Source organism: Leptonotus elevatus, chromosome 12 (genome assembly GCF_054856555.1).
Source record: "Leptonotus elevatus isolate MCC_2025b chromosome 12, RoL_Lele_1.0, whole genome shotgun sequence".
Taxonomy (NCBI): domain Eukaryota; kingdom Metazoa; phylum Chordata; class Actinopteri; order Syngnathiformes; family Syngnathidae; genus Leptonotus; species Leptonotus elevatus.
The window spans coordinates 17,712,202-17,738,198 of NC_141250.1; the positions used below are offsets into that span (position 1 = coordinate 17,712,202).

At 43.1% G+C, this 25,997-nt stretch overlaps 2 protein-coding genes across 4 annotated transcripts in view; both read right to left on the reverse strand.

Annotated features, from left to right (window-relative positions):
* b3galt1b (UDP-Gal:betaGlcNAc beta 1,3-galactosyltransferase, polypeptide 1b) overlaps nucleotides 1-5,284 on the reverse strand; it is a 28,330-nt gene extending 23,046 nt beyond the window's left edge. Inside the window, exon 1 of one of the 2 annotated variants that reach the window (XM_086092027.1) lies at nucleotides 5,176-5,284. The gene's annotated coding sequence lies outside the window, so the exon portion shown is untranslated. The remainder of the gene's footprint in view (nucleotides 1-5,175) is intronic. The other variant, XM_086092028.1, reaches the window with a different exon arrangement.
* A 1,877-nt stretch (nucleotides 5,285-7,161) lies between these two features.
* The window catches only part of xirp2b (xin actin binding repeat containing 2b), a 42,086-nt gene continuing 23,250 nt past the window's right edge, over nucleotides 7,162-25,997 (reverse strand). The window contains exons 3-11 of one of the 2 annotated variants that reach the window (XM_086090417.1): nucleotides 23,718-23,969; nucleotides 21,560-21,699; nucleotides 19,764-19,898; nucleotides 18,544-18,633; nucleotides 18,085-18,139; nucleotides 17,907-17,995; nucleotides 8,535-17,676; nucleotides 7,451-7,581; nucleotides 7,162-7,309 (exon numbers count right to left, since the gene is read on the reverse strand). In XM_086090417.1, the coding sequence (XP_085946543.1) occupies nucleotides 7,490-7,581; nucleotides 8,535-17,676; nucleotides 17,907-17,995; nucleotides 18,085-18,139; nucleotides 18,544-18,633; nucleotides 19,764-19,898; nucleotides 21,560-21,610 (9,654 nt within the window). In that variant the 5' untranslated portion in view covers nucleotides 21,611-21,699; nucleotides 23,718-23,969 and the 3' untranslated portion in view covers nucleotides 7,162-7,309; nucleotides 7,451-7,489. Of the gene's footprint in view, nucleotides 7,582-8,534; nucleotides 17,677-17,906; nucleotides 17,996-18,084; nucleotides 18,140-18,543; nucleotides 18,634-19,763; nucleotides 19,899-21,559; nucleotides 21,700-23,717; nucleotides 23,970-25,997 lie in introns of both variants that reach the window. The other variant, XM_086090416.1, reaches the window with a different exon arrangement.

Below are 25,997 nucleotides of genomic sequence, written 5' to 3' on the forward strand. Positions count from 1 at the left end.
CTAGCTTTTTTTTTTTTTTTTTTTAATCAAAATCTTAAGATACCCATTCAACAAATTATATTCACTTGAATTAAAATTTTGGCCAGAGTGTGAATCATACTCGACTTAATTGTACAAAACTTAGTATAGAGAAAAAAATCTATCTTTCATGTTTTTCCAGTGGATTGAATACCAATACGTCATATTCAGCCCGGTTCGGGTCTGCTTCTCTCACATTTTGTGATTACAAGGAGGGTTGAAATGAGGGGACGGGACTCCACAGGGAAGTGAATCCCTGCTGGCAAAGGCACGGCTAATTTATACAATGATCACATACCGCGTCCTATGAAAATGTACAAGTCTAACTCAAGGCTATCATTTCCAAACAGCACAACAAGAACGACGCTGTTGTTATTAGCTTAATGACGGAGGATGAAAAAGATCTTTTGTTACTTCACATGGCGCGTGAAAGGCTACTTTGCAATGGAAGAGCAAAAAAAAAAAAAAAAAAAAAAGAAAGGATGGCAGCTTGATGCCTTCAAGCATGAACTTGTTTTATTCATCATAGACTGATAAAAGATTTACAATCTCGGCATAGATTTTTTTTGCGTCAGGCCCTCCCTCGCCCCTTGGGGAGCCTCGGTCCTCCAAATGTCCAAGTTGGTTTTTGAGGCGCTCGCAATATTAGAAGCGCCGTTCTGCGCTTGCAGGCTGCTCCGGCCGGCGCGTGACGCTCATCAGACAGAGACGGAGCAGCGTCAGTCAGAGAAAAAAAAAAAAGAAAGTGTCGAATGGATCGCATCACAGCTCAACTGTGGAGACTCACCGGGCCGATTCGACTGGAAACTTCCGGAAGAATTTTTTTGGGGCCAAAAATAGCAAGAGAAGTAAATCATGATCGCTGCTTGAGTGGATGCTTATTTGACCACGCTTGGAGTTATTATTATTGTTTCCTTTCTAGGGCATAATCAACAAAAGGCTAATTAATTTCTCAAGATGATAAATAATTTACTCTGAGTCTGTTTTCTGAGATCTGTTGTACTGATGAGCACAAATAAAAGTACAATGAGAACTGCTGCAGGCACGCCATTGAAAGCATTTGCATACAGTTGACTTATCTCACATTTATGTTCTACTCAATATTTTATTTTCCACTTTGCGCCAATTGTACAAATATGAATGTATCATCATCGCCATAGATCAATGGAAAATATACACTTCGAAATGGCACTCAAGATCCCTACATTCAAAAATAAGCACCGCAATATATTTGCCAGGTGTGGCAAATGTCATGTTCCAATTAACCACTAGTTGAGTGGTCCACTTGAATAAATGCTCCATTCCAAATAAATGTCAAGATGCTTGTAATTGTAATTACTATTACAGTATAAGAGAATGTCCAAAGCTTGGGATCATTTCATTCTTGATAATGGGATAAAGTGCAGCCCCAAAAGACGTATACCATCACCAACACAAGCTAACGTATCGATATTAGCTCATTTAACATAGCCTGTCATTGCTACTTTGAAAGTATTGTAACTGCCAAAAAGCGGTAAGAAAAAAAAACAACGTAATAAGCTGCCGACGGTCACAACTCACACGGAGCCGCTCAACAAGACATCTAGTGGTGAATGGTGATATTACCACTTAAAACAATACTTGGCGGGTGGATATTGAAAGGGCCGACCTGTGAATAGTGAAAATCCGCAAATAATTGACGCTTATTGAAATGCATTGTGAAAAAAAATTACAGTAATTTATAAGCCCAAAAATTCTGCGAAAACGCTGATAAATCTACATTATACATTTCCAAAACAATACAATAGCAAAAAAGTTGAAATATTGATTAAAAAAAAGTGTTTATTGCAAAAATGCAAACTGCACACACACATTCCCAAGCCAATATTCAAACCCAAACAACTGTGACTAAAGCAGCAGCAGCAGACACACTGACCTTGCGTGCCCCCGTGCCGCCCTTTAGTCCATTCCCACTTGGTAATTTAATTAAACCTATTTAGAACGAAGTACATTACAAAAAAAAAAAAGTACATAAAAGAAGCTGCGAAGCAAATGCATTGCAACTGAAATTGCCTTTTAACTTGCGGCATTCGAGTGAGCTCCCTAAATCTGTACTGTAGCCTTCATTTTAACTTTGGCTTGCAACTGAAGCAGAACGAGCTGCCAGAGTCCCATCATGAATTGAAAAAGTCATTGTGGCAGCTGTGCATGGCTAAAGCGCAGAATATAAACATAAATGTATTTTTTTTTTGAGGGGGGGGGGCACAGCTGACATAAACATAATGCCTCAATGCATTTCCACATGTGGGATGATGATCCCATTATTTGAATAGATCTTGTAATTCAGCTGAGTAAAGATGTGCTGCACAGGCCACAACATGACTAATTAGTTCCATACTTAGCAGGCAGCATCTGCTCAGTATGGAGGCTTTATTCTGCGAATGATTATTCAGGGATAAAAAAAAAAAAATTTAATTTGGTATTGTATCTTCGCATAAAAAGTGTATTATCCATCATCCAGGCAAGGAAAATCAAGCAAACCCAATAGAAAAAAAGATGGATCTCGGCTTTAAATATTTATAGGGAAAAGTGCCAAAACAGAACAATCCAAGGAGAAAACAAGAGGTGTAGAAAAACATTGGAGCTCTAAAAATATAATTGTTCTCGAAAGATAGACATAGTCTGAAAGGTATTATTAAATGTAATGGCAGGGGGCCAGTACTTGACAGATGCCAGGGTTATAATGGTTTGGTATTTATCTTTATACAGTATATTTTATTTTGTTGTTTGTTTGTTTTTTAATGCTTTTATTTTATTCTTGTCCTTCCTACTGGAAAGCTAGTTGGAGCCCAGTTGACATTTAAATTGCTGTCGCAAACTGTTTCCACCAACATCAACACAACATCATCCCAAAATCATGTCCAATTGCTAATTAAGGACGCTTTAAAAAAAAAAAACTGTATAATTACGCTGACATTGACATATGTCGGTTGCCAGGGTTAGCGGCTAGTAGCTAGCAGCTAGCAGCTAGGTGCTAAGCGTGTGCCCCATATATGCTGCATGTAAGAACTGTCAGTCTTCTTTACAAAGGCAATTTAACACAAAAAAATGACTCAACACACTTCAATGGTGACAGCCTGACAAAGTTGCAGTTCCTACAAATGTTTGTTTTTTTAACAAACCAGCCTTACACAAACGTGCTTTTTTTTTTTAGTTTAGCCAACAAAATCACAACTGTGGTTCTGACGTCGATTCGTCTAGTGAAGAAAATACAGTTTAAATGAAAAGTAAAAAAATAAAAATTGGGGTTATCTCAAAATTATCATCATCTGAATGCCAAATTATTCAATAGTAGCCCTACTGCAAACACTGACATTTTCCTGTCTTTTTCTCACGTTGCGTATAAACACCCCCGCTTTGAAACAATAGGGAGGACAAGGTCGAGCCGTGCACTACCGCGCATGCTGCTCGAACGAGACACTCCACCAGGTGCGCAAGACTGACAAAGCACAGACGCACGACACTTGAACCGAGGATTACGGTGTTAAACTCGCTTAACTAATTACACCTTGCGGAAATGTGATTAGAGCGGCCAGAGTAAGAAGGACGGCGACGGAGACGCCGGCAGGTTGTTAGAGCATGTGTGCGCACGTTCAACGGATAATAAAATAAAGAAGGGGACTCCTCAAGATAGACAGGAAGTTTGGCTTTGGACCTTCATCCCTGTTCAGCCAGATGGACCTGTAATGGAAAAGCGCCATGTGGCTGAACAGGGAAAGTAGATTAGCCTTGTGATCCAGGTACTGATGTGAAAAGATACGCGTCACTCTCAGCATCCACTGCTTTCACTGCGTGGATGCTCAGTAAGGACGGATGGACAGAAGAGTCTATTCATTGGTTGCGGCGACAAAAAAATGGTTGTCATTTGTATTCTAATGAGGAAAAATACAGTATGACATCATTAAATAGAACTCAAAAAGAATGAGACAGTTGTGCGGTTTGGCCACATGGGGGCAGTATAAAACAGACAGACGTGAGATTATTGAACGTTTGCCTAAATAAAACGTGTTAACACTGACAATTCCGAAAAACTCAGTGAAAAGCAGCGCTGCGCTCATTGAAAAGTATTGGTCTTTGGATTGTTGCGATTTGATTTGTGGGGATTATTTAGACTTCAAAATGACATTTGACTACTATAACAAAGTGGTTTGTATGCTAGCCACGGGCTTTTGACTGGAATACAATGCGCCGTTTGTTTACATCATGTAAAGGAAGCATTTGCGTAAATATCAATAATGTTCGGAATTGTCAATAGCAATCACTTTACCGCCAGTGTAGAGCCATGCCCTGTCGTTCTATGCAGAGGAATAAAAATATATGACTCAGTACTGCTATATTGTCTGCTTGAACGTGTTTCAGTTCTGTCCATTGCTCAAAGGGTTATTATAGCTAGCACCGCAACATAGATGCTATTTAGCGCTAGCATTAAGCTAGTTAAGTCAGGCAAGTGAAACACGACATTATTACTTCACAGTTTTTGATATTTGTATATTAAAACTAAAGTGTTAAAAGGAGAACGGTTCATTTTAATATTGCAGGATATTAATGCTCCACTCATAGTTGGCGGGATTTAATTTAATAGCATTATCGTATTCATTATAATACCTATCCTCAGTAGAGTCGCTGATGTGTGTTTGGAATACTCTGAGAAATACGCAACTCTGGATTCGAACCCCCTACCGCAGATGTGATATTCCACCATTCCACCCAATTTGATATAGGAATAACATTAAAGAGATGCTTGAAACGACCACCTGGTCACATGACATAATTTCAAAATGAATGAATAGAAACGTCTGCGAAAGTTTTGATACCGATTCGTTCAACTTTCAGCTTCTCCCATTATTCTGGTCCTACTCATTCCAGCAAGTGGACTGAGATGCCGACAGCCTTTCCCACGCAGCATCGGTGGGACGGAGCCAAGTGTAGCATCAATGACAATAGGGCAATTAAAATGGGGGGGGGGGGGGGGGATATCACAGTACGCGTGGGGAACCAACGTGGAAAGGTCCACAGACAGCAAGGACAGCTTGAGGGCGAAACCGCGTTTAAAATATAAAAGTAAGAGCTTGCTATCACGCGACGCTGAAGCGAGCATGTTTAGTTAGCCGTGCCTACCTCACCCCGTCGCGTAGCTCCATCCTTTCCACAGCACGCCTCATCCCGGACACACACAGCAGCATCCTGCAGCGCGCTTATCACGCTGACAAAAAACACGACGGCGAGCAGCGCTTGCCTTGACGTGGGCGGCGTCGACCAATGGGAATTTAAAGCCGCAGAGCGCTCCGGCCAATCGCCTCGCTGTGACAGTGGAAAGATCCGCCCCCCGCTAGGATTCAGACAGCAAGGTAGATTGACGACGTGCTGGCCCGCCTTTTAACATTATGTACAGCCTCAACAAAAATTATTAGAGCAAAACAAAATGTAAGGGTTATGCCACCGCTGTCTTTTTTCTCTCTCTCTCTACAAGAATAGAGGCTATATAAGTGAAATTATATTATTAAATACTGATATATGATAATTGTACATTTTTAAATGCAGCTGCTTGTTGGGAAAAAAAACTTCAAAATTAGAAATCACGTTATTTCTTTGTAAAGTTAATAATTCTCATTTGCTTATGCACACCGCCTCCATTCTAAAAACATGCATGTTAGGTTAATTTGAAGACTCTAAATCATGGTGTCAAACACAAGGCCCGGGGGCCAAATCTGGCACCCCACATCATTTTATGCGGCCCATGAAACCAAATCGCATGAACTTCCAGGATTCTTGCTAAAATTTCAAATTTTCATGTGCAATAAATAATAACATTGAGATATCGCAAGCATTTCAAAATTAGTTATCATCTATTGTTGTGTATATACGGCTTCAGGGGGCCTAACCTGTCACACAAAAAGAAGGTCATTTCTACACGCTGCTTGTGTGTGTTCCGCCCTCTTTTGCAGTGGTGGCAAGTGGCTGTAAAAAGTTGCAATCTATCTTCAGGAAAGCGATTTTTCAGCAGGTTGTGATTTCACAGGAGATGTTACTGGACTGTTGATGAATCAGTGATCTGCGGACGGCCTGGTGTGATGCATAGAACCGCATTGTGAAGATACAAGAAACAGAATTATATTTAAAGTGATACATGGAAACAGAAGAAAAATCATTTATTGCGTTTGATTAACAAATCATGTAACTGAACCAGCCTGAAAGCTTCGACAAATTCAGGAATTGACTACAAATTCAAATATTATAATCAAAAAAAATTACAACTTTTATTTGAAAAATATTTTTTGCTCAAACTTTAAAACAAATGTATTACTATTACCAGTTCGTATTGGACATAATGTACAGTTAATAAAATAATAATTCCTTATTTTGTTTACTTGTCTGCACACCAGGTGCCAAAATATTTCGCTCATCTAAAAAAAATCATACTGCGTGATTGTGATTTTAGCCAAGCACGGTTATTTTTTACATTAAAAAAATAATTGCTTGACAACTGAACTGTGTCAAATATAATTCCAAAGCTCAATTATTATTATTTTTTTATCCAAAAAAGGAAACGCATGATTTGTATTGGAATATCTAATTCCATAATCCCCACAGCAGTAAAACAAATCCATTTTTGCCATGCCTTCCAATTATTAATAACTTGATTGCTCAGCATGATGAAAACTCCAAATATATGCACTGCATACAACTTACAGTGGAAATGCGGTTTCTCGTCACGTCCGCTAACTTTCCCTCGAACAACACTTGAACACACGCTTAGCTGCTCACACAACTTTGCATCCTTTCTACCGAACAACTTACTTTATCATCCTTTCAGTCATTTAACACAAAAATCTTTTTTTTTTCCTTAATTGGACCTTTGCGAGTATTTTTGTTTTGTTTCCCACGTAGGCAATTAATTACTTTACAGGACACTTCTTGGAACAGTCTCCTCCTGTTGCTGTTGACTTAACTTGCGGGAATTGTCTTGCGGGGGCCACTGCGGCTTCGCCAGTTGAATGTCTTCCTCTATTTTAAAGGCTTTCTTGGGGGAATCGGCCTGCGGGGGCCAAACGACCGATATCTTGCTGCCCCGCGGTTTGCTCTCATCAAATGCTTTTGTCGTTTCAATCTCACCGCTGTGTGTTTTGTTCCTGTCAATTGAACTCAGGCTGCTCGTGGAATATCTCCGTTCGAGTTGCGGGTCTGGTGGGACGGAACCGCCGCTTCCCGCGGGAGCTTTCTGGCCGACTTCATTATCGTGCATCCCTTTGGACTTGAGGAGTTGTTTGTAGTGGTGCAGGCAGAAGAAAAGTCCGTGGAGAGAGACGTAATTTCCCAGGCTGCAATGGACATGAGTTACCCTCCGTACGTGAGTGGTGCGTTTATGTGTAATTTGAGGACAGGCCACGTTTACCTGAGTTTACTTTTGCATTGCTCACAGGAGAAACAGGACTTATGGTACTTTTTTCTGTCCACTATCCATCCATCCATCGGGTAAACCCTCCTTCGACACACTGTGCAGAGCTCCGACTTCGGGACTCGAACCTGTTAGGGGGGGAAAAAAAACGACAATACTCTTAAAATGATTGGCCAAAATGGGTTTGTCTCATTTGCATTGGATTACTGCTTGAGCACATGCGATGACAAAACATGCATCGCTCAGCTGCAAATGTCGACAAAATGCATAATGCAAGGGGCGGCGTGGCTCAGTGGTTGTCTCCCAACCCAGAGGTTGCGGGTTCGATCCCATGCCACTGTGACCACCCTTGAGCAAGATACTGTTGCTCCTGATGCTGCGTCATCGGTTGTCGACTGTAAAGCGCTTTGAGGGCCTTGCAAGGTGGAAAAACGATATATTACCATTTACCATAATGGACCAGTATGTCTCACGAATAATTTGATCAATATAGATAGACATCCGACTGCATGTCATTTAGAAAATAATTATTATTTTTTTTACTTATATGACTTAATCGTTTTGAAGAACAAAAAGAGTACTTTAAAGTCATATTTTTCAACTTTTCAATGCCAAAATATCTACCTGGTGTCACTATATACATATATATAAACGGGAAAAAAACAACAACCCAAAAAACGGTTTGTACCGGAAAATCATTTTGGGATTAAAAAGCATGCGCATCAAATCAAACCGAATCATTACATTTTGAAATCTATATACAGGAAATGATGCACAACTCTAATATATATATATATATATATATATATATAGTGCATGCATTATTCACACGACTGCCATATAAAAATATTTTCCGGCCCAAGTTGGAATGCATCACAATAGGTCTGCTTTGAGTTTGACAAAAACAAACAAAACAAACATTATATCGTAAAAACGTAAAGATGCAAACATGCCGCGGTGTGTGCGGTATCTCTGGGTTCAGCATATCGGAGGATGAAACTTCATTCACAGGTTAGTGGCAACACATTTCCCATCCATGCCTCAGTTTTTTTTTCACAGCTCATGCGTCCTAATTCTTTACCGGAGACGACAGTCGCCTGATGAGACGCGGCTTGTGACGTCATCACTTGTGACGTCATCACTTGTGACGTCATCACCTGTGACGTCATCACTTGTGACGTCATCACTTCCGACACAGCGTAGCCGAGACTCTTGAAAACCGTCTCGCTTTCGTTTCGGACTCGGTCGCAGGTTTGCGTTGGCCTCGCTGCCGCCGCTTTCCTTTTCACCGCGTCAGCATAAGAGAACGGCGGCGGCGGCGGCGGCTGTCTTGACGCGCTGCCAGACTCTTGACTGACACTTGTCGTCGCGACCTTGCTCCCGAACGCATCAACGTTTGAGAAATGCCCGCTGATTGATTTGCTCTCAGAAGGGGTTGATGGATCCGTCCGTGCGATTTCCAGCACATTTTCACGAGGGGGGGGGGCCGAGCTCCGCTTTAAGCCTGCCCGCATCTCGGGAGAACTTTGCGGCTTTGATGTGTCGACCGGCGCTTCTCGTCGGCTCGACGCCGGCTCCTCCTGATCCCCTTTCTGCTCATCTAAAGCGAATCTTTGCTCGCTCATTTCAAAAACGTTCTCAAGAGCCGGCGTGTCGAAAGCTGGCGACGTCCTTTCGGAGTCTTTGACGCAATCTCCACCTTGGTTTTGAAACCACTCCGCAAGTGGTACCAACTCTTTGCTGATAGCGGTTTTATCTGTTGATTCGAATTTATTTACAAGACCGGACAAGTCCGCTTTGGGTCGATCTTCCGTTTCTTTGTGCGCGTTTTCCTCCTCGCTCTCTTCCAGGTCTGGGCCCAGTCGTTCGGGGATAGCGATCGGTTCCTTCCGGATATAGGTTTTATTCATTTCGGCTTTTCGGGCCTCCTCAAAAAACTCCCTCTTTTCTTGAAACGAAGCCAATGACAGCTCTGTGGTATCTTCAGGGACATCATTACAAAGCGGCGGTTTGATGTCAGAGCTACTTTGGGTTCCATTTGCATTTAAAGCCCGTGGAGCTTCACGGGTACCTTTTTCAATCTTCCCGAATACGTTCATTTCGCGCATCTCATCCGTGAACGCCTCGAGTTTGATTTGCCGATGGAACGACGCGGGCGTTTCCACGATTTCGGATTTCTTGTCGGATAGAAGTTGCGGGGATGTCGACGGTGGCGGGGTAACGCCGCGCGAGAGCTTGGCCGTGGCGTCTTTAAGTCGCGGCAAATTCTCGGCCCGGTCGAACGTCGGCGAGGGCGTGATCCTCGTGAGTCGTGACGTCGGGGTGTCGCCGCGGCGCGGCGGCGGCGTGGGGGGTGTGGCCGGCCTGTGGAGCAGCGTTGGCGAGGGAGTGACTCTCTGGGGCGAGTCGGTCCTTCGAATGGATTCGACGGTGATAAACGTGGGCGAGGGAGATCGGGTTCTCAGTGATGGCGAGGGAGATCGAAGGTCAATTCGTTCTTTCCTGCTTTCGCTGAAGGCCGCGTTCTTTGTTTGCTTCTGGACTTTGGTGGTAGAACCAACGCAGATCTTGGAAATGTTAGCGTCCAATTCGTGCTTCACCTTCGTATCAACTTTTTGAGCGACGTGACTCTTTGAAACAGACTCCTCTGGTTTTTGAGGCACTTCCGGGCTTATGAGGCAATCTGAAAACGTGCCAAGCTTCGTTTTTGAAACCGTTTGCATCCCCGCGATATAAGAAATGAAGCCTGACACTTGTTGTTTCTGAGATTCCGATATTTCATTTTGTTGCGACTCAACTGGAACCTTAATTGCCTCCAGTGACGTCTGCGCAGCCTTCTGACTAACCGTCACCGCTTTCTTCTTTTGCGATCCCTTCAGATGATTTTGATGTGCTTTTAGCTGCTGGGAGTTCTCATCGTCTTTGCTTTTTGTCATCAAGGCTCCTTGAACGTGCTCTTCCGTGACACGAGTGTGAATGTGGGGAACGGGAATCGTTTCCTCTGTTTCGTTTGACGATTCCGTGATGGCCGCCTTTGATTCTGTGCCGGCGTCTTTACTTTGACTTACTTGTGTACCCGCTTTAGACTTTTTGGACTTCTTTTTCTTCTTTGTTGCTGTTTGATTGTCAGTTCCGTTCATCGTAACGTCCTCCGCTGGGCACGGAGACACTTTTGTTATCACCTGCTTTAATTCCGTCTTTATCTCGCTCGACTCGTTGATTACTTTCAGCTCAGTGGAACCGTTCACTTGCACTCGCGTCTTTGTTTCTTCTTCCATCTTTGCGTCGACTTGCTTTTCCTGCTTATTGTTCTTTTTGACCTTTTGGTTTGTTCTGGCGGTTTTCAAAGTCCCGATAGCTTCTGCTTTTTCTGTTTGCTTCCGTTGATCTGTGATAGACGGACCAGTGGGTGATTCTGGTTTGTCTTTTTTCTTGGACTGCGATTGGGATTTCTTTGAATTCTGTTCAGCGGTTTCAGGTTTCACAATTTTAACAAGGCCTCTTGAACTATCCATGCCTGTTCCATTGTCCATCTTTCTTTCCGCTACATCTTTCTTCGCAACGGCAGTTCCTTTTCCAGGTTTTGCAAAATCACCGACTTTAGTGTGAATTTGGTCAGAAATGACAGCTTGAGTCGTCACTCGGGAGGAAAGGGAAGCCATTTTCTGTGTCGTTGCGTGCGCGGTTTGTCTCACGGCGGTGACGGAAGAGCTCTTTTGGACTGAGATGACCTCAGAAGCCTCATTAGAAAAGATTTCCTGTTTGGCAGATGATATTGTGGCAGACCCTGAGAGAATTATTTCATGACCGGCGCTGTCATCGCTCCGAATGGGATTGGCGATAACAACCTGCTTGGATGCATCACATGATGAGGATTCTAAATTAAGCACCAAAGCTGCATTTTCAGCGGCGGCCGTTTTTATTTTGGGCGTGTCATTTGTTTGCTGTACGTCTTCAGCGGCGATAAGCTGGAGAGCTGCCGTAAGTGAGTCGTTTATAAAAGGTGGAGTCGGAGTGGTTGGAGGAGTGCGATCGTCTTTATGTTTCCGGTACTTTTCCTGCGCTTTTATCAACGGCGTGTTGAATTTACTCGGTTTTGCTCTTGTTTGAGGAGGCGGGGAAGGAGGTGGGGTGAATCTTACAGGGGAGATGCAAACTTTCCTCGGGGGCCGTGGCGATTCTGGTGGCGGCGGGACTTCAATTGTTTTAGACGTACGTGTCGTAGCTATGGACTGGTCGAGCCCTTCTACGTGGTATGTTTCCACTTTAGTCTCAAGTTTTGGGACAGGACACAAAGTTGGAACTTTGACTTTCTTTACCGTCATCTTTTTGGCTTCTGCCGGCGAGACATGTACTGCTTGTTTTGGCATTCTTTCCATTTGTCGCGGAGGTGGTGGTGGTGGTGGTGGTGGTGGTGGTGGTGACGGCGGTGGCAGGAAGTCCTGTTCGTTGGTCGCCGGCGGCGGTGGTGGAGGGAGGTGATCAACGTCAGAATCCACACAGGGAGGAGGCGGCGTAGGAGGAGGAGGAAGGTCAATGTCTACCACGGGCGGAGGCGGAGGCGGAAGAGGCAAATCAGGTTCCGGCACTTGCCTTTTGGGGGTGTAAACATCTGTTTGCACTTTAGTTTTATTTAACCGTATCATTCCTTTTGGCTTCAGATTGCAGAATTCTGTTTTTAATGTTTTGATGCCGTGACTCTGCGTGATCGTTTTGTGCTCCACAACCGTTTTTGAGTGCGTGGTACTCCTTTCCACTGTACAAGTTTTTGTTTCGTTAGCGTCAGATTGACTAGCCGCTGAAACGGCCGTTTTGATTTTTTGTGCGTTTCTCTGTGCCTCAGCATTTACATTCTTAACAGGAGGCCTCTGCTTAACTCTGACTCTTCTGTAGGAGCCGACTTTCCCTTTGGGAGTTTCACGCTGTGCCGTTTCCATAAGTGACTTAATCGTGCCTTTCACGTCGCCTTTTATCACTTCTTCTTTCTCTACCAGCGTTTGCTCAAGGGTCTCGTATAATGACTTAATCGACAACTTGACATCACCTTTCACTTCTTCCTCTTCAGTGCTGGAGGTTCTTTGAATCCTGGGAGAGGATGGAGGTTCCATAAAGAGCTGCATTGTTCCTTTCACATCACCCTTGCCGACTATCTCCTGCTGACATATTTTCTTTTCGGAAGAAGCATCATGTAGACATTGCATCGCTGTGTGAATGTCACCCCTCACAACTTCTTCCTTCTCCACCTCGCGCACCGTTTGCTTTGCCAGCTCAAGCCATCTCAACGTAGCCTTTACATCGCCAGGAACGAGATCCTCGGCGGCGGCTTCGACTCGGGAAGTTGCCGATTTCTCGAGGGATCTCAGAGCTCCTCTGATGTTCCCAGGGACGATATCCGGCTTCTCTACCTCCTTGCGACGATGCTGTGCCCGCTCCAAGCATCGCATTGTTTTGGGGATGTTGCCTTTCACAACCTCCTCTTTCTCCACAGCAACTTTCTGGTTCACCGACTCTGACAATGAGGTCAATGCAGCTTTCAAATCCCCCTTGACGATCTCCTCCTTTTGGACACCCTCTGATGAGACGGAGGGCTCCGTCATGAACACTTTGACGGCGCTGTGAACGTCACCCGGTATGATATCGTCCACCGTGCGCTCTATTGAGGCTTGCTTGCAACTCAGGATGACTTTCATGCCCTGAATGTCACCTCCGATAATTTTTTCTTTCCCAGCAGCGTCAGGTGACGCCTCATCTGGTTCCGAATTGAGTTGTTTTAGATAACTGAGGGCCCCAGATTCGATACATGTGGAATAAAAATGGACATTTCCCTTCTCGGTTTCATCTACTGTTATCCTGTTTGTCAGATCAGGCTCATCTTGGCTGGAGAGTTTTTGCAGGGCGCTCTTTATATCTCCTCTTACCACATCCTCTTTTTCGACGCTCACGCGGTCTTGTTGGTTCAGAAGGGAATAGATTGTCATCCGTACATCGCCTTTCTCATCCTCCTGGATGAGAAGTCCATGTTTGACGGAGCCACTGTCATTGAAAAGGTTATTTATGGCCTCCCGAATGTCCCCTCGTATAATGTCTTCCTTTTCGATATTTGTGTTGCTCTCCTGGTTGAAAAGCCGCTGCACCGTCGACGTGATATTACCCTTCTCTTCGGACTCGATGACCACCTGCCGCCCATGTTGTTCCTGCCTGTTCAGGAGGTTCATCATAATAGTCTGCAAATCCCCCCTGATTACTTCCTCCCGCTGAATCTCGGGAGCTTGCTGATTCATTAGATTGTATTTTGCCATCCTAACGTCGCCAATTTCATCAGACTCGATGAGTATTCCTTTCGATGTCACCATTTTCTGGCTATAAAGCTCTGCTAGCGTTCCCTTGACACTCTTGCCCAAGATTTCTGTCTTCTCCGTTTCTGTCTCATTAAAGCCATCGAAAGGGGTTGTTTCAAAAAGCCACGTTGTTGACTTCACATCCGCTTTGACAATTTCCTCTCGAGTGGCGCGCGTCTCCTCATCTTCGTCGACCTCTCTGATGTGGTCCAAAGGATTTTTCTCAAAAAGCCAAACCGAATGCTTCACGTCCCCCTTTTCCACCTCCTCTTTTCTAACCGTCTCAATCAGGCTTTCCGAGCTGAGGCTTCTTATTTTGTCAATTGACTGAGTCTCAAATCTCCATTTGGCCGACCTGACGTCACCCTTTTGTATTTCACTGACGTTGACCGTTCTGACGGATTCCCGCGACATGGTATCCGATTCAAAGCGATCTTTATTCATTTGAACGTGGCCCCCTTGAATGTCATCCACAGTCTTTACGAGAGTCCTGTTTTCGTCAGATATCCTGTCAAGAGGCCGCGTCTCAAACTTCCACTTCGCAGAGGTGACGTCTCCTTTTTGCTCATCCTGCTGCGTGACCGATTTAATGACGTAAACCTCATCGGAATCCTTGATGGCGTCGAGGGGTTTGGTTTCAAATAACCACCGAGTTCCGACCACGTCTCCGCGCGTTACCTCCTCGCTGGTGACTGTGGTGACTTCGTGGTAATGGCCGTCCTTGTCCTGGATAGCGTAAAGAGGCTGAGTTTCAAAGAGCATCGTGTAGTTTTTCACGTCGCCCTTCTCTTCATCATGGCGAGCGATCGTCTCCATTGTGGACGGCTCCGTTTCAGACGCCGCCTCCTTAATCCTATCCAAGGAGAAGGTCTCAAAGATGAAGCGGCCTTTGCCGACGTCACCGCCGTGCACGTCAGTGACCGTGCGGCTCGCCAGTGTTTCGTCTTGGCCGTCGTGTATCGTGTCGATGGATTGGTTTTCAAAGAGCCATCGACAGGTCACTACGTTTCCTTTCTGAATATCCTCGCTCTGAACTCTCTTGAGATGTTGCATCGTTTCCTCCGACGACGATGTCATGATATCGGATGCGCTGTGTTCAAAAATGTGCTTCTTTCTTGACACGTCTCCGGACGCGATGTCAATTTCTGTGACGCGCTTAAACGATCTCGCGTCCTGCCCGGAGAGATTCTCTATATTTTCCGTCTCAAAGAGAAAACACGCCGTTCGGACGTCTTTGCCTCGAATGTCGTCTTGATCCACAGTGCATGTTTTCAATACGGTTTCTGTCTCGTCGCGTATGGCGTCAAGTGCTTGCGTCTCAAAAAGCCACGTGCACGTTTTGACGTCGCCCTTTGGGATTTCTTCGGACTGATTTTCACTATTTGTAATCACTTTCTCATACAGGACGTCCATTGGTTGTGTCTCAAATAGCCACTTACAATTTTTGACATCTCCTTTCATGATGTCTTGATTTTGACTTTGTATTTCCTCATCTTCAATGTTGCTGAAGTACTTGATGGCGTCAAGAGGCTGCGTCTCAAACAGCCATTTGGCAGTCTTAACGTCACCGGATTCTATTTCCTGTTTGGATATACCCTTAATGATTTGGTATTTGTCGATGCTTTCATCAAATTGGTCGATGGGTCGCGTTTCAAACATCCACTTGTATGTCGTTACATCTCCGCTCACCACTTCTTCGTGACGCACTGTCCTTAACTCGTGGAAGTGGCCTGAGCTGTCCTGCATGGCGTACAACGAGCCGGACTCAAACAGGTTCTTGTTCGATTGCACCGAACCACTCGTGACACCCTCGATCTGGATCTTTTGAGACTCGTCCCTTCGGTTGAAATCTGTGCTCTCAAAAATGTGCTTATAGTTTGACACGTCCACTCTGTCGATTTCTTCCAAGTCGATGGTTCGGACGACTTCCTTCTTTTCATCTCGAATCTGCTCCAAAGGCTGGCTTTCAAATCGCCATTTCTGGTGTCGAACATCTCCCCTCTCCTCATCGAGTTCCACCCTTTTCTTCAGCTTGCCAACCTCTGCAAGCTCCTTTGGCTCATCGGTCGGCATCGCCATTCTTTTCAATTTGCCGACTTCTGCAAGCTCCTTGGGCTCCTCGATTGGGACCGTTTCAAAGTAATGCCTGGCGGACGTGACGTCGCCTGCGATAATTTCCTCTTTTGTCAAGGGGAGGCTATTTGAGTCATCTTTTAACATGTCCATCGGCTGAGTCTCAAACACCCAGCAATTCCTTCGAACATCTGCCCTGCAACTTGTGCCATCCTCCTGCGTGAGGTCCTCCTCGATGTTTACCGTGCGAGTCATCTCTTTCTTCTCGTCGCGTATGTGCTCCAGCGGTTGACTCTCAAAGCGCCACTTTTGATGCCTCACATCGCCTTTTGTGTCTTCATTCAGCAGTGCCTTCTTAAGTTTTCCCACTTCCGGGCAGTTCTTCCTCCCTGTTTGAGGGCTGCTTTCAAAGAAGGTTCTTGCCGATCTAACGTTACCCCCGATGATGTCTTCAACGGACTGAATCGTTGCGTTTGAGTCGTCCTTCAAAGAATCCATCGGTTGGGTTTCAAACACTAAGCAGTGTTTGCGCACGTCCGCCCCCGTGACCTCTTCGGTTCTTGAGCTCTCCAACTCAGTAAAAGAACTCAATGTCTTTATCTCAAACAACCACCGGCCCCAGTCTCCTCGGTTACTGTCTTCCATGGAAAGACTGCACAGCAGCTTAAAAGATGAAAGCGGCTCGTTGGCGTCGAGAGGTTGGGTATCAAACAGCCAACGCGAAGCAATGGAGTTCTCCAGCTCGGTTTCAATTTTGCGCACAGTTATAATCTCCAGCATCTGACTGGATTGCCCCATGATGAAGCATTTCAACTGAGTGTCGAAGGCGCTCGTTATGGTTTTCTCATCATCATTGATTTCTTCCACGACCGATCTTAAGATCAGCAGATGGCTCTCGTCGATTGTCTCCGTGTGTCCGAGGCCTTCCATGTACCTGCTGTCAATCATGTAAATGGTGGCGTTTCCGTCCTCCTCTGTGAATACGACCTCTTTGGTGAGCTCCTCTTCCTCGTGCATCTTATTCAGGCTGTCCATCGTTTGGGTTTCGAACAACCACGCCGCGGCTCGGACGTCTCCCTTATCCAGCTTGTTGAACTTGTTCCTGTACTCCATCGAGTCGGTCTCGCGCGGGCCCAGCTCGTCCATCGGCTTTGTCTCAAACATCCACGCCGTGCGCCTCACGTCCTTTCCGAGAATCATCTCTTTCTCTGTAATCGTGTTATTGTCGTCATCTCCATACGGGGATTCATCCTTGATGGCATCGAGTGGCTTATTTTCAAACATGCGGCGCCTTGCCTGCACATCCCCGGGCAGAATCTCTTCCCATTCGTATTCCTCATCAGTGGCATCGCCTTCATCCTCGTACAAATACGGTTGACTTGCGCGCTGGTTGTTGACAGTCCCGTTGTATTCATTGTAGAACCCCTCTTCAATGTTTTTTCTAACCCCGGGATGGATGTGCTTGTAGAGACGTTTCAACTCAGACATGCTCTTCTGCTTGATGTAAGCTTCTTTGCTGAGAAGGTTTTTGGCCGAGTTCACTGATCCTTGAGGATCCTCAGATGAGGACTGAGTGACGGGAATATTTTCAATGCCCGATGACATTTGGAGTAAATCCGGCGGTGGCGGCGGAAGGTAATCAGAGTCTTCTATGGCTGGTGGCGGCGGCGGCGGGAAATCCTCGTAATCTATCTCGGCGTCCGGCGTGTCCTCTGCTGCTTCTACCGCTGACTCTTGGTGCACCTCATTAGTCACTGTGTTGGTCTGGGTCACATTGGAGGACCACTTTGACCGACTGATGTCACGTCCAGGCTTATTTAAAGAGCAAAAGTGACATTAGTGGGTAAGTTACTTGAAAAAGTCTCAGGTAATTATTCCATGTCATTAATTCTACCTTCAGACATTAATCAAGTGACGCAATCTTACCAAAGCAGAATAGCTGTCAAGTCAAAAGACTTCTGGAACTTTATCATATTCAACTATTCTTCTTCTTCTGGATGGTAAAGCAAAATCTGTTTTTAAGTATAAATGCATATGATTACCTTAATTGGTTTGTGTGGGGCTGCTTCCTCGATGGTTCTTTCAAAGTGAGCCCTCAGTTCTTTTGTTGTGTACCTCGGAAATTCTTCCTCTTGTTTATCAGCGTTGAAAAAAGAATAAAGAACCTTTTATTTGCTTGGGAACAATGTTTACAAAGTACAATGAGACTTAATGCCTTACCTTCATTTTCATGGTTTTTATCACCGTGATGCAAATTATTGCCACTGTCTGACACCTGGGTATATTTATCACAAGAAACAAATAATTAGTCACCAGGAACCATATTTTGCCATATGGGAAAAACCTAACGGTAACTTGCTCCTACAAAAAAAAAAAAACTGCATTAAGCATTTCATCAGACTATATAATAACGGCAAAAGGTCTATTGTGATACAATTAGCATTGGAAATTGCTATTAGCCCATCATTGGCATTCTGCATTACAACATGCTAGTTACCTTACGTTAGTATTAAGCTATCTGACGTACGTACTACAAAATGACATGGTTTGGTTAAACATTTTGATCATTCGATTTTGCCGGTGCATTTGTAGCCAGTACAACTCGTGACTAGCATCTGTTCAATAGACTAAAATCAGGGACAGAACGACCAGCCAACGGATCAACCAAACGGCAAATACCATTGTTTCTTGGTTGGATAGTAGCTGCTGACTGCCTGCGACCACCTGCCGCCCGCCACTTGACACGGAGACTTCTGCGTGCGACACTTCCTGCAATTGTAAAAACAATGGCGATGGTCAGATGTATGGCGAGTTGTGTGGAAGGGTTGCTGTGGATGTCGCCAACGACAGTCCGGTAACAAAATGGCTAATGCGTTAGAAAGGTCAGATTATTTTGAACTTTTTCTTCTCCGCAATTCACTTCAACATAGTTCCTTGGCATCAAAACATGGCAGGATACAAATATGTGACTCCACTAATGCCTGTCCTCACTGTCTCAAGACACACTTTTTTTTTTTGGCATTTAAATTATTTTTTTAACCCCTTTTATTTATTTTCTTCGTTCTCAGTTCCTTTTTTCATATTGTCTTTTAGTTTTGTTATTGCTTTTTATTCTGTTTTCTTTTAGCTTTTACCAGTTTTTTTTGGTTGTCTTTTAGTTTTTAGCTTAGCTTTAGCTATTTCCTGAGTGCCTTTCCTCACATGGTTTCTCTGTGCCCTGCCATGTTTTTTCCCCATAGTAATATCATTTGTATGTGTACGTATGTGCGTGTTTTTTTTCTTCTTTTTATTGTATTATGGAGGTTTTAATTGTTTAGCACCTTGAGTTGCATTTTAATGTACGAAAGGTGCGATATAAATAAAGTTTGATTGATGGATTAAACGCAAGTTTTCAGGGTTTCACTGTATTGTTATGTAATTCAACACAGATGACATGCCTGAATATGATGTTTTTCTGAACATAGAAAAAACCCTCTCATTCATTTGAGCATGCCCCCTGGTGCCCAAATGCGACGCAAGTGTTATCAAGCAGGAAATCAAAGCAGGGGCCCGACAGTTAATGCCAATGCGTTATGACTTCTGTAGATAGCGGCGGGATGACAAACAACATCATTGATACTGTGCCACAAAATAATAGAAAATCAGAAGGCTAGAAATTTGTGTTGTTTTGGTGCAAATGAGGTCAGATGTATCTCAAACCTCCGTGTTCATTTTCCGAATCAACGGCATATTTTTGCAACGCTCAACCATGCGTGTTAGTGAGCTAAATGAAAGCAAGGCATCAGGATTCCTGTTTCCGCTAATGCCCCCCCCCCCCACCCCCACCTGATGACAGACATCTCATTCTCTTTCATGCACTGGTGCCCAGAATTGGGCAAATTGGCCTGTTATACGTGTACCTGCACACTGCTGTGCTGGAAATGGAAGTGGGTTACATGTGATGTGGTAGTAGAGCTTGTTTCCTGGGTCTTAAATGGTTTCCTCACACCGGCGAGTCCCCCAGGCACGGAAGGAATCTCAGACTCCTCCATGACCTAATGGAGCAGGGAATATCATTAGCGGGCTCCACCTCACGTCGAGATCATCTGCAGCCTGCTAATCACGCCGCAAAGCTGACGTCTCCAACCTTTTGCGTGCTACCGACTGGAATGCCGTCGAAACGAATAAAAAACGAATGAGTAAAAATACAGCTGATGGTTATGCTCGTTGTAGTGGCAGTAATTAGTGGTAAAGTAATTAGTTTCTCTTTAGCAACCCGGTCACATTGGGCTAAAAGGAGACAATGGCACCCAAACCTGTGTTACTTGTGTTCTATTTTACTGAGTGAAAATCACCTATTGTGATAAAACCGTATTTTAAGTAGGACTGCTGATATTGTGTTACTTTTTCTTGGAATTTGTAGACCCTTTTTCTGTTTCATTTTCCCACTTTTCCCCTTTTCAAAGAAGCTCCGCAATAGTTGCTGTTGGCTTCTCTCTTTTTTTTTTTTTTGCCAGTTTGCGGGCTTCCTTTTTTAAAATATTATTTCAAGGCATGAGCCATGACTTTAAAAAGTCCGTTTCAAAGCAGCTAAAGCTTTTCATGAGCTGCATTTCTTTTTCTTTTTCTTTTTTACGTTGTTGCAAGCAGTCTGAGCCCCACGACTTTTTTCCTATTTACGAGAGCGCCACCTATCACTCTTTCGACAAATTATAGGTAATGTTTACATACCAATATATTCATTACTATAATGCTGTTTTAAAATGGATTTTTGCAAATGGCTACGTCTCCAATTGGTGAAATAAATACTATAGACTCGCTACTGAGGCAGATAACGAGCTGACTAGCATGTTAGCTAGCATGGCTAACAGTTTGTCTCCACTCATCACTTCACAAAAGAAGAAAAGTAGCTACTAATTTTGCTGTACAGTACATATTTATTTTATGTATTTATTATATATATATTTTTTTAATGTGTATTTATGTACCTGTGGATTGTTATACTGTGATATAGTGAAACTGCAATATTTTTGCTCAAGCTTATCATGTGTAATTGTCGCGTGTGACAGAGACAAGTGTACAGAGGAAGACTCAACTTTTTTCCTGTCTTTTTTTTTTATTATTTTTTTTAAATGACACCTTTGTCAAACTCTGATGATCAATAAAACATGTTTTTAGTCCGGTCTCCCTGCGCAGCCTGGTAACAATCCAGTATTTGTGTTAAAGTGATACTTTCACTTTATTTTCTCTGTCTGTCCAACTAGATCGCGATCCCCGTTCAAAATGCTTATGATCGTATTACGGTGCAAAGTTTCCTCTAGGCAATAAAAAAACAAACAAATTGCAGGTTGACCACTGTCCCAGAACAAATTGCGTTTGACCTCGTAGGTTGCTTTTGCAGTTCCTCCGGAAAAAAGCCTTGAAAAGCGAAGGAAACATTTTCTCTTTTCAGCATTCTCCTTCAGCGCGAGTGAGAGTCTTGTTTCCTTCCTATTTTTACACTCTCCTCTATTTGTGCTGCCGACCCCCCCGCTGCCGACTCACTCCCCACTGCATGACTGTCACCACCTCCACGAATGCAGCAAGACAACATCGGCAATAAAAGGTGACAATGGCGAGAGTATTGTTGCACGGCGACCCTCGCGGCTGTTTACAACAATGACAAAAACAACACTTTTAATGACGGTGCTGCTGAAAGGCACAAAGTACAAAGTACCCTGCTTGGGATGGTGTTGTCCGCTCGCTGGGTGACAGTAGCCTGGTACATGATGTCCCTGCAGTGGGTCAGCGTTTTTGGTTCTTCCGGTTAGAATGTTTCAGGAGGTCCTGCTCGGCTTAAATGCGTGCTGCCAGCAGCTGAAGACACACACACACACACACACACAGCCAAGAAACTGTTGTACGTTTTTGTTGTTGCGTGGTTTGTTTATAGGAGTCGTCATGCGTGATTTGGCTGGGAATATTCACATCACAATTTGAATATTATGCATGCGTGGAACTGCCGTTGTGGAGTAAACATTTTCGCGAATATGTTCAAAACTTAAATACGTTCGAACTTACTTGTAGGCTAAATGCTACAAACATAGCATATTTCCCATAATGCTACAGGGTATTACGAGTGGGGAAAAAAACACTTGTTTTCTTCTTCTTCTTCTTTTTTTTGCATTTAAGCAATATACCAATACGTTCGAAAATTAAGTAAAAAAACATTGTTTATGCCTAACTTTTATGATTTATTATAATGTCTGCAATGCATGATTTAAGTTTGGCATATTTCCCCATAATGCTACAGGGTATTACGAGTGGGGGGAAAAAAAACACTTTATTTTATTTTATTTTTTAGCATTCAAGCAATATACCAATACGTTGGAAAATTAAGTAAAAAACATTGTTTATGAATAACTTTTATGATTTATTATAATGTCCGCAATGCATGATTTAAGTTCGGCATTTTGGCATTATGGGGAAATATGCTATGTTTGTAGCATTTAGCCTACAAGTACGTTCGAATTTGCGACTTATTTGCGAGTATGTCCCAACGTATTTGCGAGTATGTTCGAACATAAATATACTCCAGCGCACTCGCAAATACTTTACCAGTCAAAAACGTTTCCTCCGCATTGGCAGTTCCACGCTTCCGTAGAATATAACATAAACCCAAAAGACAAAAATCGCCACTGTTTATGTTCAAATACCCACCAACCAGTATCAATGCTAACCGGTAGTATGTCAATGGCGTTTTCCATTGTTTGTTAGCATTAAGCTAAATGGCCCTTTATGTTTCGTTTGACAGTAAAACATCAACCGCGAGAGGCTTAAACAGCTCGAAGCCAGCTGCTCGTAACATCATATGGATGTCATATGCTATATGTCGAGATACTAATATCTCCACTGCATTTGGTCAATAATGTTTACTGACTACTTTAATCATCTGAAACCCTGTTTATCATGCAAGTAAACCAGAAGTCTGTTTTAAAATGGGAAGCATAATTTACTTTGGACATTGTCAGTATACTATTGATTGCTGCAAATATAATGAATATCATGGAAAAGTAGAGATTTTTTAAATTAGGTGTAATGTTTTTAGTTGCAAAACAGCAGATAACAAGTTCTCAAACTTCAATAAAGTCAATAGACAAACAATCAAAACCGCTAACGTAATTGAAGCATTGCACCATTTATAGCCTGTTTTTATTGAATGAATTAAAGTTTCAGGTCATTAATAATTAGCAGCTTAATTATGTGAGATCCGCCTTGGAGGAATGTAAGTTGCATAAATCGGACATTTAAACTTAATACCTGAATGAAACTTAAATGACTCCAAATTACAAAACGACTGGCTACAAATTCCAGGTCAACCCTTGAGGGGCACATTTGTAAATATAGAAACTATTAAACGTTATAGCGGATAATAAAAATGAAAGCCCGAAAAGTCGTCCGCTATCTCATGACACGTTCTGCCGTGTAGCAAGATCAGATAACAAGAAAGTGAAGTAATCGAGGCGCCTTACAAAAATAAATGTAGCCTATTTTAAACGCAAAACCATGAAGGGCCATGTTGCTTTTATGAAAGCAGTGAGGTCACAGCATTCCTTTCTGAAAACGCTACGTTCGCGTTAGGAATGACTCCGCTGCCCATTTCACGGCTTGTCAAGTTTCTCCGCAGCGGAAGCGCCGCAACACCTGCAGTAATTCAGAGCTCCGTCTATTTGGAAGCAGAATAAATCACATCTCTCCTCGAGGCGGCGTTTCAAATTGCTGAGTTAATTTTGTGTTTAGTCGCTGTTTTATTTCCCAGCGGGTCAAACATTCATAATTTCAAACTAACATGGCGACACAAATTCACATACGGTAAAATCCAATTTGTGACCTACCAGGTAATAAAAAAAATAGAAGGTCAGTTATGTGTCTATAAAAAAAAAAAAAAAAAGAAGCTCAACAGGTAGAATCCCACTCAAATGGCTACTGCCCCCCCCCAGCCAGCAGGGTCCTTCCAAATCCAGAGCAAATCCCAGTCAGCGTTGGAGACCAGCTCCAGCAGTGCGTCCACCTCTGTCAGGCCAATGGAGAGTGACAGCTGATTTTATTTTGGAACCTCCGCCCACTCCCATAACATGGAGCCTCCCCTTGAAAAAAAATCCAAATAAGCAGGTCATCCCAGTTGCATCATCACGACCAGGCCTGAGAAAAATAATCAAATTGCGGTTTAATATGCGATTATTTTTTCAAGGTCGTCCCTCCATGTTTATTTGAACAAACTCAAGCAATAAATTAAAATGTATTACAATAAACAATATGGGATCATGTAAATATTTTGGTGGTAATTGCTTATGCTAATGCTAAAAATACATGCAAATGAGCCATGAATTCAAATGTTTGTTTATTTATTTCAATTAGAGCTGTTAATTGTTCTACCAAAGAAGCAGGGATTTTCGATACCACTTTTTTTTTTTTTAGACAATCTAGCAATACGTGTAGTACTTTTGAGGAACAAAATGACAAAAAAATAGCATAGCGCCAACTACTGCTGAGGAGGACTTACTCGATATCTGGATTTTTTATTTTTTTGCCCAAGTACCATTGGCTAATATCAGCAGTCTTCACGAGTACCCAATATTTAATAATGTCCTATTAATTAATATGTAACACGTAAAAGCTCTCCGAAGCCAAACCTATCTCAGTTAACTAGATTTAAAGAAACGACAACTCATCAGCAACATTCACTGCCATAGACGGCTATAGACGTCAAAGATTATTTTTTTACTGGGCTGGCAGCAGAGATGGGAAGTAACTGTACTTGAGTACTTTTCTCAGTACTTTGTACTCTCCTGAGTATTTATTTTTTTAGACTACTTTACTTAGCATCTGTACTTTTTACTTGATACCTTTTCAAAACAAGGTTGTTACTTTTGTTGCGCGTTACACGCGGTGCTTGTGATTAATTCGTCAATGAATTGTTCAGCCCTAATCATCCCCCCCCCCCCCCCCCACATCGCGTAGAATGCAGCAGCTGTTATGGTCTGTCATGATATACCAAATTGCATCTTCCACGGACGCTCGCCAGTCGTCAATTCAGGTGACGGTAAATGGCTTTTGTGCTGCGCGGCGCCGCTCAAATGGGGCCAATGATGTAATGTAATGTTAAAGCCGGCGGGGCGTAGGGGGGCCAGTAAATCCGAGACGAGACACCTTAGAGTGTTGAGCGCGCGGCAGCTCATCTTGTTCGGGCCAGACGGAGACGCTGGCGCCGGCCGGCCTGCCTCGGGTATCTTGTAAAGGCAAAACTAATGTTCGTGTCTGCCGCCGCCAGGCATCTGAACACCCCCGGCGAGAGGATCCGCAAATCTTCTAATGACGCACCTGTTTCATAGAAATATTCAACACGGGGCAATTCAACTGCATAAGATAGAATCCATAAAGGCACGCTTGGATGATTTTGGTGTGTAAGAACATGAGAACCCTGACCTCAACTCCATTAAGGTATTTATTGACTTTATGTTTGTTTACTGGCACCAATATTAAATATATATATATATATATATATATATATATAATATTTTAAAATATATTTTTTAATCAGATTAATCACGACAAATTTTTATCTACATTTTTCCCCCCGCCAAATTTGAAGAGCACCGTTTGTGTGTTAATTCTTTTGACATTTAATGTTATGAGGACATCCTCCTTTTTCTAATCAGTTAATTACTTGCATAATTTAAAATGAAGGAAAAAAATGACCCCGATATTTTGACATGGCATTTTAAATGTGATACGCAAACATTCATTAAATGCTTTACTTTAATGCATGAAATGATGTTTATTGCTCAAACACAACCTGTGCTACCATCCGCTGTCACGCTAAAGGCTAATCTGTGGTCAAAATTAATAGTGCGATTAATCTGTGTTAACTCATGATTAATGCGATAATTTTTTGTGATTAATTAATCAATTAACTTTGACAGCATTAATATACAGTATATATATATATATATATATATATATAAATGCACTGAGCTGTCACCAACATCTTAGAAATGCAATTATGCCATCTAGTGGCAGAAAAATGACCTCAACACAAACCAATATCACACTGGCTTTTCACGGTACAGTACATCTTTTTAATTTTAACTAAATTTTTTGAATTATTATGAATT